The sequence below is a fragment of the Seriola dumerili genome, unplaced genomic scaffold (genome assembly GCF_002260705.1).
Source record: "Seriola dumerili isolate Sdu_G_001 unplaced genomic scaffold, Sdu_1.0 BDQW01000216.1, whole genome shotgun sequence".
In the NCBI taxonomy this organism is placed as follows: domain Eukaryota; kingdom Metazoa; phylum Chordata; class Actinopteri; order Carangiformes; family Carangidae; genus Seriola; species Seriola dumerili.
In genome coordinates, this window is record NW_019174471.1 from 4,242,869 (window position 1) to 4,256,948 (window position 14,080).

General features: G+C 40.2%; 1 protein-coding gene across 2 annotated transcripts in view; it reads right to left on the reverse strand.

The window, feature by feature from the left end:
* Window positions 1–2,402: 2,402 nt before the first annotated feature.
* Window positions 2,403–14,080, reverse strand: part of wwp1 (WW domain containing E3 ubiquitin protein ligase 1) — a 28,644-nt gene continuing 16,966 nt past the window's right edge. For both annotated transcript variants that reach the window (XM_022754074.1, XM_022754075.1), the window contains exons 9-25: window positions 13,406–13,862; window positions 13,092–13,187; window positions 12,313–12,487; window positions 10,454–10,508; window positions 10,004–10,088; window positions 8,316–8,444; window positions 8,018–8,090; window positions 7,841–7,912; window positions 7,150–7,238; window positions 6,768–6,927; window positions 6,406–6,539; window positions 5,132–5,272; window positions 4,901–5,021; window positions 4,471–4,575; window positions 4,185–4,281; window positions 3,448–3,520; window positions 2,403–3,069 (exon numbers count right to left, since the gene is read on the reverse strand). In XM_022754074.1, coding sequence (XP_022609795.1) covers window positions 2,970–3,069; window positions 3,448–3,520; window positions 4,185–4,281; window positions 4,471–4,575; window positions 4,901–5,021; window positions 5,132–5,272; window positions 6,406–6,539; window positions 6,768–6,927; window positions 7,150–7,238; window positions 7,841–7,912; window positions 8,018–8,090; window positions 8,316–8,444; window positions 10,004–10,088; window positions 10,454–10,508; window positions 12,313–12,487; window positions 13,092–13,187; window positions 13,406–13,862 — 2,162 coding nt within the window. In that variant the 3' untranslated portion in view covers window positions 2,403–2,969. The remainder of the gene's footprint in view (window positions 3,070–3,447; window positions 3,521–4,184; window positions 4,282–4,470; window positions 4,576–4,900; window positions 5,022–5,131; window positions 5,273–6,405; window positions 6,540–6,767; window positions 6,928–7,149; window positions 7,239–7,840; window positions 7,913–8,017; window positions 8,091–8,315; window positions 8,445–10,003; window positions 10,089–10,453; window positions 10,509–12,312; window positions 12,488–13,091; window positions 13,188–13,405; window positions 13,863–14,080) is intronic.

Here is a 14,080-nt window from a genome sequence, read left to right on the forward strand (position 1 = left end):
CAGATTAAAAATGAATCTTCTATACACAGTCTCCAGTAAAGGGGCATTCTGTACAGTGTAGTTGGTGTTTACAGTGTATATCTACACGCGATATGTTACAGTTTGGATGCGTTTCAGGTGGCCTAAACCGGAGTCGGCACAGTTAGAGGTCACCTTCTGCACAATCACGTACTGTACGGATATACAGTGTCATCAATCAGCTTCACTGTGAGGGAATACACCTGCCCAAGTCATGTTTAGTCTAGTTACTGGCTACGGTGAAGGCAACCTGAAACGTCCCATCTATTTCTGATAAGAACAAAGGCATCACAGATTTCCATCAATGGAGTGGCGGCTCTGTGTAATTAATTATAATATTTAAGTACTTTATTTACTTTCATTATCTTTATACAATGAATATTCACATACAGTTGATTTTCTTTGATTACAGGTTTCTGTTCAAAAGGAAGCACAGTTATGCAGTTTTGACTTCTCTTAAAAGTCTCGGATCCTTTTGCTACAGTAAATGTTCGTCTTTATACGGTCGTCCCTCCTCGCAGCTCTTCCACAAACACAGCTGAATACATGTTATATACATAACTGATAACTTGACTAATCACGAGCTCCTCCTGAAAAAAATTTAAAGCATCTTGCTGTTTGCAGTGGTCTGAGGAAACAATGCTGGAGAGAACGAGGAGAACGGCCTGCCACTGCCAAAGCTTTTTTTTTTTTTCTTTTTAAGCTGAGACCACTGACTGAAAGAATAAGCACCAGAGTTGTCATTTAGTAACGATGGAGTTAGACGTGACATTTTGAAAACACACCCTGAAGCATTTGAGGAAAGAAAATCAGCAAGAGACAAGGGCACAAGCAGGTGCAAAAACAAAAACCACACAACATACAGCAATGCAGTGCATCATCAGGCTTGTTGCTGTGTCAGTCTCAAAACAGACCGCAGGCTGCAGGAGTTTCACTGTGAGAGGTTTCAACTACCTGGTGTGGCACATTAGTGTCTCTTTAATAGAGCTTTATAATTGTTATTTGTATGCGAATTAGTCTAATTGTTTTCCTGCGAACAGCCTCAACTTCACTGATTTATACACAGATCTTTATCAAAGTAAGGCTTTGTCATATCAGCACAATTCAATGATCTGAATTTTGTCATCTTGTGTAGCTAAGCTGTGTTCACACTGTTGACTGAGCAGCCAAATAGCAGATACACACTATATGAGACATAAATTATTTTCTAACAATAATTTACAGGTGCAGTTAATACTTTAAGAAACCCCAAATTTCTTATGTTGAATCTTCATTTTTCCTGGACTCTGTACTGCCTTCATGCAGTGTTTGTATACATTTGTATACACTACTTTCCAGTAATTCAAGAGAAGCAATTTTTTATTGGAGCGCCTCTAATCTACTTTATGATCATTTACCAAATTAAACTACCACTGTCTATGGGACATTCAACAACTTTTACGGCCATGATAATAACATTTCTGCAGCACTGTATTCAGTTGTGATTAGTTCATGGTTGGTATTAAATGAGAAGCTCCTTTCAGTACATGTATAGATGAACTGAAAGGAGTACATTCATCTGAATTTATGAATGAGAGGTCTTTGAAATTTATTACAACAGTAGATGACCATGAATGAAATTCTTTCACTTGTCATATGTTGTCTTCGATATTCATGGTTAAAATCTGTGAGGGTATTTATCTAGTGTGATACCTTGAGCTGAGGTGTTGAAGTAAAGGGGGTTTGCATGTTGTCAAAAAAAGCATAACCATGTCTGGTGCTCTGTGAACCACAGAGGCTTCACAGACTGGAGACACTTTGCAGTCCGAGACCAAAGCTCGAAGAGGCAAGAGAGAATCAGCAAAGCGCACATGAACAATTGAGCCACTGAATCTGTTCTATCTTGTGTTATTTGTTGTGACAATTTTCCAAACAGCTCAATGTTTAAATGAAAGCTGTAACTCTGTCATTCTTGTTTGTTTCTCACTTCCCATCTGAAGCAGCAGGCTGCAGTCTAGGTGGCCTGGAACATGCCCATGGTCTCTGGCCTGAATATCTGAACTACTAACCACAGGCTCCACTGTCAACACACACACACACACACACACACACACACACACACACACACACTCTTCTACTTCAATTTAGAATATTTTCCTTTTCATCCTCGTGTTCCTTTTGATTTCTGATATAGAAGCTTTAGTCCAGGAACTTCACAGCAGAGTCTTCATCCAAACAGGACGATCCGATGATGCTTTTTTCTCTAGGCTGGTGTCCACAATCTCATTGAGGGCAAAACTGTATGAGATGGTTATTCTCCACTTCACCAGCTTCAGATCTGCTCATCCTGAACACTTTGCCTTTTAGATGATGATGGTTTAAGAAAAAAAAAAAAAAAAAAAAAAAAAAAAAAAAAAGCTAATTTAGAGACTGAGCGATCCATGCTAAAATGTCTGTGTGTGAGGGGTGGTGGAAGACAGTCTTCTCATCTTCCGAGGCAGCCATGCAAGCACACAAAAAATTGCAACAATTACTATGGGTCCAACAGGAAAAAAAGAAATTCAGGCACCAGACCGCAGTACTGCTCCTGCCTTTTAAAAGCTCTATAGAACTAGAGCTTTAAAAGTAGATTACGCTTCTACTATAAAATCCTCTCAAAAACACTTTCAGTCTATTTTAAAAAGCCAGTCAGCAGTGGGGAGGAAATAAAAAAAATATCCATGATTTCTGTTTTTAAACAGAGGAGCAAAAATGCTGAAATGCTTGCATATTTCATGATGGGGTATCATATAATATATAAGGGCTAGGGAACAGGACTGCAGCAAAAATGATGCTGCAAATTAAGATTTGGTTTAAGATGAGAAAATAGCTTATATACATTGGTGGTTATCTTGTGCAATTTTTTTTAGTTTGTTTGTTTGACTGAATAAACAGCGATGGGGGAGGGGGAGAAGACAAGAGGACTCCTCCCTCTATTCTTGGCCAAATCCTTCTGTTTCCTCGATGGCGAAGAGCAGCTTCTCTTTCAGCTGTTCAAAGCTTTTGTAGGGGGGCAAGTCCAGACGGTTAAAACTGTAAACACCAAGCGGGAGAACCAAATGTCAGTATAAAGATGGATTATAAAACATTTGATTACATATTATTCCTGGGTTATTAACAGTTTCCTACATGAACTGTGGTTGCTGTGATGCACTTTTCTAGAGATCTCACTGTACCCACGACAGAGACGGGAACACATTGGCAAAACTGATCGAGAATTCAGTGTGAAACATCACTCATGTTTTTATCCTGTGTCATCCAATTAAGTCCATTTATTATATATGATTTGAATTATATTCAACTACTAATTTGTGTCCCTGTGAATAGTAATATACTGAAACAACATCAGGACAACATTCTGTGTGAGAGAGGAATCAATCCCATGAATCAGCGGTAGAGTGCTCGACTCACCAGGTGTGGCTCCGAGGAAGCCACGTGTCCTTCCCCACCTTCTCAATGCAGAACTTCTGGGGTCCGTTACTTCCTGCAGTGCAAAAGCAAATGAGGAGTGAGAAGACTGTCCAAATACTTTTTTGACAGTTTCGCTTTTTTTTGTTCTTCAGATTCTGATCTCAGGCACATTCAATTAGAACTAAAATAGTGGATACTATATGAAAGTGCAGTTTCTCAATGACCACAAGATACAAACCCCTGGTAAACCTCCTCAACTGGCTGAGTCAGTCACCTGATCTCAGTCTGAGCTGGATTCCACCTGCTGACTAAGACCTGACTAAAGAGACCCACAACAAGAGCTGAAGGAGGCTGCAGTGAAGCTCTCAGAAAGCAGCACCAGGGAAAATACAGAGAATCACTGACTTCCAAGGATTTTACACTAAATATTACATATATTATCTAAATAAGTTTTGTTTGACTCCATGTGGATCAGTCCAGTGACTTCTGAAGCCCTTAAAGAGCTGCATCTCCCACACAGTCCTTTTTATATTGATGTAAACCTTCTCACATGCAGCCTCCATTATTGTATATCAGACTGACTGTGCTGCAGCTCAGAGTCTAAAGAACAAACAAAGTGGAAGTGTTCAAAGACTTGTGTTCTGCGCTATATATGTCTATAGTATGTATCACATAAACTTGGTGTCTGAGTGATTAAGGGGTGAGTGTGTTACTCTGTGTGTGCGTCTGTCACTGACCCATGAGTTCAGCAAAGCCACCCAGAGGAAGCCTGCAGGTTCCAGTGACAAACTGCATGAGCCGCAGTCGCACTTCATTGTCCACTTCTTTCACCAGCTGCAGGGGAGGAAGAGACAGCACACGCACTGATCAGTGACCACACACTACTGACCAGCAACCTGCCAATATCAGACACACTACGAGCCAGATAAACTTACATGCTATTGAAATATTCTGTTCCTCTCCTTCATAAATATAAGGTGGTAAGGAGAAAAAGAAACAAAGTGTGTGTTGTTGTGACTTTACCTGCCAGAACCAGATGATCTGTTTGCTGTTCCTGGTGTAGTGTCGGTACACTGTGTTCCTCTGCCAGTCCTGCAGGTCCACCTCCTGCATGCCACATAGCATCACCTGACACACACACACACACACACACACACACACACACACACACACACACACACACACACACACTACACACACACACACACACACACACACACACACACACACACACACACACACACACACACACACGAGAACATAGATGACATGCAGAAAACAGGGCACACAAACAAAACCAGAAACATATGTCAATGCTGGAATTCACACACAACAGTTAAAAGACAGAAATTTGCTTCTCTACACAAACCCTTGTTATTTCATTTAAGTAATGAATAATTAGTTAAACCTCTGTGGAGTGGGGTAGTTATTTGTGTATTGGATGACTGCTCACCTCCAGCTCCTTTTCGTCAAAGTACTGGAGCCACTGAAGTGGAACCACCTCGTTGAAACCATCCAGGAAAGCTTTGGTCTGACCTTCTACCCCACGGGAGAACCTCCATTCGGCCATTAGACTGCAAGCCACACAGCAAAAATGTGCATTGTAAGTTTCAAAAACAACATGAAATGATATTTAGGGGCCAGATATTACTGCTGTTATGATAAAACTGTGGTTATACTAAACCTGATATACTCCTCCTTGTTCTCCTCAGTAACCAGGACATTGGCGCCATCGGGTTTGAGGTCATGAGAGGTGATTTTCCCCAAGATCTCCATGTCTACAGAGAAGTACATCTCCAGACCACACTCTTCAATGTTATTGTCCCTGAGGAGACATGAGATCATGTTGCTGTCACAGAATAATAGAGAGTGGACAGCTCATTGGTGCAAAAAGAATTATTAATGTGAGTAACGTGTCTGTGCTGGAGACTCAGCCGGCCTTTGTTTCTGTTGTTGCATCATGTCTTATCTGCAACTAACAGAGTCATCTCCTCCCAGCAGCTCTAGTATTCTTGAGCTGCCTCTTGTATGTATGTGTAGTCTGCTCTCTTTGAGGTTGAGGTTTCCCATAGTCCTCACTCCAAACACTTTGCTTTAAACTTATTACCATAAATATTTACTTGGTATTAGATGTTATGAACTTTATGTATTTAATCTTGTCATTCTGTTTCTCCAAAATGTTGTTTTATTGCCAACACGTGTCTGTCCATACTGGACGAGGTATTTATTCTCTGATGCTCTTCCTGAAGATTCTCCTTTTTTTCCAGTTAAATGTGTTTTATTGTGGAGATTTTCCAATTCAGATCAAAAGGACAGAGGGTGTTCTATGATGTACAGCTTGTACAATCCTCTAAGACATATTTGAGATTTTGGGTTATATAGACACAAGTGACTTGTCTTGTCTAGAGGTTTATTCACAGCTGCATGTTGGGTTTTGTGGTGCAGACCAAAGAAAATGATAAAGCATTGTTGCCTTTTGGTTCTGGTCTGTTTAAGGTTCACACAGATGTAATATGAAGGAAGCAAAGCTTGTAAACATTAGGCTGCGCTTCTTTTATCGACCTAAATGAATCAGATTAAAAGCAGGCTTATCAAAGAGTTTCTTTAAAGAGAATCAACAGGTTAAGTGTGACAGCACCCAACGACAATGGTTCTCCAAGTGGGGGTCAAGGGAATTTAAGAGATTACCTGAGCAAAGAAGACCAGGGGAAACGCTCTGGATAATCCAATTAAGAATACACATATTGGCTCTTTAATCAAAAGCTCCACTCAGAGTGAAGTGCTGTGACATTTAAAACTATCAAATCAACAATAAAACTGGCTTTTTCCTCTTGAAAGCTTCATGGTAACGTGAAGTCAGGATGTGCTCACGGTATTCAAAGATGTTCATTTTCGAGCTGTGCCTCTGCTGTCAACTGATTACACATGAGATCAGTGAAGGCTATGTAGACAAAATACCTGATCCATATGAGTGAGTTGTAGAACTCTGGGTCAATGGACTCGAGATCTTTGAGGATGAGCTTCTTGTTCAGCATGCGTTTATAGAAAGGCAGAGAGAAGCCTGTATCGATAAACTTGCCGTGGAAAAGTGCCTGCAGAAACAAAGAAACAAATGTGCATTTTACTATGCTGGTCAACCTGAAGATATGGACACATACAGATTATGAACAATCTTGCAGTGTATTTGTGTTTGTAATGACATAAACCTTAACTTGTTTTTGTTTCAGCATTGATCGATTGGTGTTCGGTGAACACATTGAACATATTTGAAGTAAAAATCAGCCTGTTTCACTTATTGTGTTTGCAGTATTTAAACTTGCCATTGCAATGAAGCGGCCTATGAAGCAGAAGTAGGAGAGGTGGTCCGGGTTGATAGCTGAGGCTGGGTTGATCTGCAGACAGTAGTTGCTCTTGCCGGCGTACTCAAACAGACAATACATGGGGTTCAGCACTTCATGGGACAACAGGAAGAACCACTCTCTGAAGAGTGAGGTGTGTGACAAACAGGGGCAGGGGAAGACGACAAGATAAGAGAGGGTATGATGAGTGTAGGGATTAGAATAGAAAGAGAGAAGGAAATGAAAGGGGGGAAAGATGGAAAGAAGGGGGGGGGTACACATGATCAATTACTGTTTACATTTTCCAAAAAGCTAGTTTGCACAAGAAAAATGAACATCAAACTATTTTTATTGTCTGTATTACCGGGCTAAGCCACCATAGTCAAGACCCTCTTCGCCTCTGAAGATGACGTAGAGTCTCCTCCTCAAGTCATACGGCTTGAGAGCCATAATCTACATAACAAAGAGAACACACAAGATCAGCTACAACACAACATCAGCAAGTGACACAGGCACAATGATGGTATGAAGGTTTTGAGCAGTCCCTCCGAGATATCGCAGGCTTTTTTTTTTGGCATTGTTGCGGGCTAAAATGCCTGATTTCATGGCAGCCTTTCTAAAAAAAATTGCATGATGCGATGTTTTTACATTGTTTTGTTTTTTTGCAACGAAACTGCGGGAGCAAATAAAAATTGCAAAAATTGTTGCTATATGTTTTTGTGTAATTCATTAAAAATCAAATGCAACTTGAGTGAGAATAGATCTGCCCTGTTCTAAGCAACCAAAGAGGTTCAGAATTAAAAAAATTCTAACAAAATAATCTTTATTTGAATAGGTTTTGAGTCCCCCCACCAGGGACTGGTATTATTGGTTTAACTCATGGGAAACTATGCTGATTGGTCAAATTTGCGGGAAGGTTGCGGTGATTGGACAAAAAGGTTGCACAGAATTAAAAGGGATTGGTTGAATTTGTAGTAATTATTGCGATCGCAATATCACGACATTCTGGAGGGACTGATATAGTAGTTTTGAATATAATAAATCATGACTCTTACTTGTTGGAAAGAGTCTTCAAACAACGTCTGTCTGGAGACAGTGATCTTCACATGGCTAGGGAGAGCATTGGACTGAGGACAGATGGGACAAAACATTAGCGCATGCAAAAACAAGATTAAGATTTGTGATAGAGGGCAAGAGACTGATTGATGGAGGAGTAGAAAGAAGTCACCTACCTGGCACAAGTAGCGAAAATGGGCAAGCTTCCATCGGAAGCTGCGCTCATAAGCAATCTGAGGGCCTTTGGTGCTGAGACGAACAAAAAGGTTATAAGTATAAGCTGACAGATGCAATGGAAAAGAAGCTTTTTCTACAGTAAATAGTTGCATCTTCACCATATGATGAAGAAAATGTGACATGTGTAATATGGTCATGTTTCCATGAAGTTAACATTTGCTTCTAGCATGGCTTCATGTAGCATTTAACATAACACATGAAGATGAACAAGTACATTATTTTAAAATGTGTTCTTACACGGAGGACTTTCCAGTGCGGGGGTCGCTGAAAGTGGTGGTCCGGGTGTTGTGATCTACAAAGTAGCGAACCCCTTCCCTTGTGTACCGGATCTCCCAACCTTCAGGCAGAGGATCCTCATTTTGTAGCCTACACACGTACACACACACAGACCAATCATACAAATGGACGGATAAGTGTTTAACATGGAAAGTATGTCCAAGGACAAAACCCAAATTCACCACACGTAAACAACATTTCATTGCAACACAACACTGAGAAGACTGGAAGTAACATCAGAAACAGAATTCACCACCCCTACTGGGACATGAACTTGTTTATGTGAAACTATACTTGCTACACTTGTTAAACTCAGACAAGCAGGGGACACTTAAAAAACAAACACAGCCAGCTCTGATCTTTGCTACGACATAAAACCTTAGTAAACAAAATCTTACATATCAGCATTACCCTCGGTGTAACGTGTGAAAATATACGTTTTTTCTGAAAATTCTGCGTAAGTAAAAATGAGGACATCATATTTTGAGAAGTTATACGATGGACCAACTTGTACAAAGCCTGTCCTTGTCATAAAATGTTACCATAGGATGATGTATTATTGATAAATTGAAACAAATCTTACAATTCAGACCTCATTTCAGCCTGAAACAAATTCAACAACAAATTAATTGTAGTATTATGGCTGAATGATGGTGGAATAATGGGTTTTCTGGTATTCATGGAGGGTGGACAAATTACTTAAAATTGCTTTGATGATAATAGGTTGCTCTGTCCCTGAGGATCATGAACTGCTGTATAATATGCTAGAAAATTACTGTAAACATTGGCCTCAAGAGTGTATTCAATGGCTCCTGATAGAGGTCATGTAACTATTGTAAAACTGTTGCATAGCTAATTTGACGCTGATGTTGATTTGGATGTGCTTCCCATGACAGATTTACCTTTTGACAAATCAAAACACAAGAGGGATTGTGAAAGAAAATATTTTTTATCTGAATGTGCTTCACTGAAACCATCACCTACCCTCTAACACCCATTCAGTTCACTCACTGAATTTCTTTATATTTCTTGTATATATATATATGTATATATATATATATATATATATATATTCAACTTAATAACGTTATCAAGCAATTAATCTTAATAATAGCTACCTAAAAGTTAAAGGACTGAATGGATTAATCAGTGATTGAGGTCTAGAAAGTAAACTGAAATTTCAGCTAACACACTGTATATGCATCTTTTAAAGAAGCCTTACTATTGTGGCATCAGTGAACACATCCTAGAAGTGTCAATACTGGTTTAAGCAGGAGCATCTTGACTTTTAATAGTCTAATTTAACCAAACAGTTTGAGGCCACTACGTCACTGGTAAGAGAGAACAGAGAGAGAGCTGTATGATATCAATTTGGTGCAGGACAGGAAAAAGCCTATTAACCAAGAGATGATCTTTCACATTAAAATTATGATCTGTAATTATACATTCCCTCCTCCTGTTTAATTCCATAAAATTAACAATGGATTAGCCAGTTCACTGTACTCACACAGGCTTCTGTGAGTAATGATGTACAATATACACCACATGCATTTTATGTGTTTCAAGTACTCTCTTACTTTACTACAATGAGACCGTGTGTGGACAATACAGTCTCCATTTATTTTCTATTATGGTTTCTTTGAGCTCACCCTTGGGTTCGGGGGTCCTCCCACTGTGTTGTCTTGGTGTTATGGTTTACAAAGTACACCCGGTCATTGGAGTCCACACGTCTCTCTAAAGTTGATAAAAGCAAACACAGGAATCTGTAGCTTAATAGACAGAATGGATGCTATGTGGCAACACATGTCTGATTATCACCAGTGCTGACTCATGCTATAAACACAGTTGTTCAACAAGCTGTCATCCTTGTGAACAGCGGTTGAGAGGAGACTGTAGGAAACATTCAGAATGACGCTGATACAACTTAAAACAGTATCACAAAGCATTGCTACTCATATTTTACATTAACACACATTTTTGGCTTGAACATAGGTATGATGCATACCGATACATTTCTGTAGTTTCTTACTTCAAATACAGTACATACTGACACAATGTGGAAATGTGAATAGGATTGAGAAGAGAGAATGTGAACTCACCCCAGCCAGGAGGTAGCGGGCCAAGAGGGTCGTTCTCAGCAGACATCATGGATGCCTGGAAATGAGGGATGCACACATAGACCTCCATTCAGAAATCACCAGGAAGACCCCACTCTTCTCAAAAATATTCCAAATATGTAGGATATTAAAAAATGTTCAAAAATAAATGTAAAAAAAAAAAAAAAAATCTGCAACAGGAAGATTGAACAATAATAATAAAAATAAACCCGTTTTGATGTGTTGGCAAGAAGGCCTCTGTGGCTGGTTACTGCTCAGTAGTTTCCAGGTGTCTGCCTTTTGATTTGTGTTGTAAGCTAATCATCATCAATGAAGATGACATCACCATTCAGATCAAAGACTTGGGAGGGGGACCCTCACAAAGATAACCAGATTAAGGCAGAGGCTGGGTTGTGCATTTGAAACCCTGTCGAGGTAAACTTCTCACCTTCGGGCTAAATGAGGTGAGCTAGATGCCAAACAGTGTGTTGAGTGAGTAGGGTTGCAAAACAAATACACCCAGAGAAAGATTAGAACCAGAGGTTGGTCCTATGATTTCTAAGATCATCATGACAACGACTTGGTTACCCCTGCCAATTAGGAGAGAAAATAAAATCGAGGACATTACCATTTACAGTATTGGCCAATTTAATCTATACATTACTACAGCATTTTGTAATGTTTGAATTTCTGAAATTTGCTTGAGTTAGTTATCGTAGTATGTGCTATGGCTTATATCAAATATATGTAATTATAAGGCTACATATGCAAAAACCAGGTTCTTTTAAAGGGGTACCTTTAAATTCCTCAAGAAGTCAACTGAGCCATTTCAGAACTCTAGAAAATGGCAGAAGAGTTCTTGACTGTAATATTAGGCCCAATATCTGAGCCAGTACAGACTGCAGAGGAAAGGAAAAGTGATCACTTAGATCAGAGGATTTTAAAGATCCTTAAAATTCTTTTTCGGTCAGAGCCAAAGATCTGTTTTCTGTAGGACTGGGTACATATTGTGGAATGGTCTGAGCTAAATGCACACTTTAAAAGTTGATGAGTTGATAAAAGCGAACAGCTGGAACGATCCAGTGTGGTCAGGTGACTCAATAATGCACAAGGTTCACAGAGAAAGGACTGCAGTTTTGCATTGGGTATATACAGGAATCCTGCCTTCCTTTTAAAACAATTTTCAATATATTTTAAGTCCTCAACGTCGCTTCAAGCTGTAGCTGGTTACATCAGCGACACACCTTTAACTCACATTTACTATACACTGATTTTAAGATTGCAAAACCAAACAGTCTTCATTTGTGATAATTTCTATGGACTACTCTTTCAATACAGCAGTAAATGTCAGTATATTACTTTACAACTGATAAAGGCACACACACGCACACACACACACATTCAAACACACTCTGTGTTATGAAATCATTAATTTCAGAACCCAGAATTTCACTGCATGTACTTGTGGCTAAAGACAGACAGAGAGAGAGAGAGATGCACATCAACTTACTTACTCTTATTTGCTGACACCAAACTTGGAGGATAAAACAAGTTTACCTGATTGCTGTTCTTGCTATTCACTCTTCACTGACCAAAATTATAGTTCTGTTTCATTCTATCGATTAAGTTGTTTGTTTTTTCAGCATGTACTAGTGTGGCTGCTCTTTTGAATGAGGAGATGTTTCCATTGCTTGAAAGAAGTATATGGAATGCTAGTATGAACTGTATCACGTCGGTGGTGTTAAACTAAAAAGTAAAGAGTAAGAATGTTGACTAACTAAATTCATAGGTTGAAAAACTTTTACAGGTATAAATAAAAAAAACAAAACAGTGATTAAAAGGTGTGGTGAGGATGGTCTTACAGAGTAGAGGTATCTCTGGTTAAACTGGTGCATAGCTCCCTGCAGTTGGCTGCGTTGGCTCTGCCACTGCTCAAAGTTGCGGACTGATTCCATAGTGGGACGCTGCCATGTGGTGGTGCGGGTGTTATGGTCCACATAATAGATCCTGCCCCGGTCATCCACTCGGCGCTCCCAGCTGGCACAGTGAGGGAGATGGATGGTACAATTAACAGAGACACACAAACACAGGCTTGTAAGCAGGTGGCTAGTCCAGCAAGGAAAGTCAAAGGTTCACTTCCAACCTGACACTTACTCATTCAATCCAAAACAATTAAAAGAACCTGGGGGGACAACTTCTAAATGGACACAATTAATTCAAAGTTCAGTAACTTTGTTCTGCTTGAGGATATTCACCAAATAATAACTCTCACTGAAACTGAACAAATTCCTGAGTGTCCTAAGAAAACACCACCCTACTTCATGGAACTCTCTGCCTTTGGCACTTTGGTTAGATTTATATATCAGGACATTTCATCATGTGGTATCAGCTGTGTTAATCTATGAAGACCGAATGCAAGTGCAAGAAATGTAAACTGAAACCATCCAACCAAACCATTGGTTTACAACAATTTTTGTTTAGTGGCAGACATGGTTGAAAGCCATCTTGTGTAAATAGGGTGTTAAGGTTACCTATGTCTGTTTGTAGGCAAAAAGCCAGAGTTTAAAACAGAAAGATGAACCTGGTTAAGTTAGAGATTGTAGTCTGAAAGCGGCTAAAGGAGTGAAAGACAGATAATCACCCCGGTGGTAGTGGCTGTGGTCTTTCCCAGGTGGTAGTCCTGGTGTTGTGGTCTACATAGTACGTTCTCCCATGCGGGTCTTTCCTCTGCTCCCATCTAAAAACAATCCACAACAATAACAAAAAAAGCTTCATAAGGCTGTGCACGATTGCTATATAATAGTGAAATATGAGTGCGTGTGTGTTTTATACTCAAAAGATTTTGGCTGAAGTGTCGCTTTAAGGTAAATACCTCATGATATAATAATAGGTTTGAAAATATGTGTGATATTAAACAGGGAATGCAGAAAATAAGCAGCTGATGGTGATTTTTACCCTGGTGGAAGAGGATCTGAGGCTCCAGCATTGGGGGCCTGTTGTCTGGGCTTGGCCCCATCTGTAGTTACAGTTGCACTGCTACTACTGTTACCACCACCAGCTCCTGAAGCATTTGCCTCTCCCTGTGCTGGGGAGGAAGAGGACGATGATGAGGAGGTTGTCGTGGTGGTGGTGGTGGTGGTGGTGGGGGTGGTGGTGGGGGTGGCAGCCCCCTGGGCTGAGGAGGTGATTGTGGAGGAAGCAGCAGCGGTGCCGTCAGGAGGCTTAGCAGCAGAAGTGGAGGCTGGAGTCAGTGTGGAGGGTGGCGGGGGTTGAGATGTGCTATTTGGTGCTGTGACAGAGTCTGGCAGGACGGCATCTTGACTGCAGTCCTCGTGGTCATCTGCAGGGGACAGCACATCACCTGCTGTCACAGATGATGGCCCAAGAGCAACATCACAAGACTCCCCGTTGACTGCAGGCAATTCAGAGAAAGACAATGGTGCTGTTTAAATGCATGGTCGAGACTCTTTCTCCATCCATGACTTGAGGTCAGTAGGTCTCAAAGCAAAAATTGCCTTTTAAATGGCTGATTTTAAAACAAGTGCCCAATAGTCATGTAGTCTAGGAATCTACATATGTTCACATGCATTTGTGTCTCTGTGAATGTAAACATTTCCACTGACAAAGGGT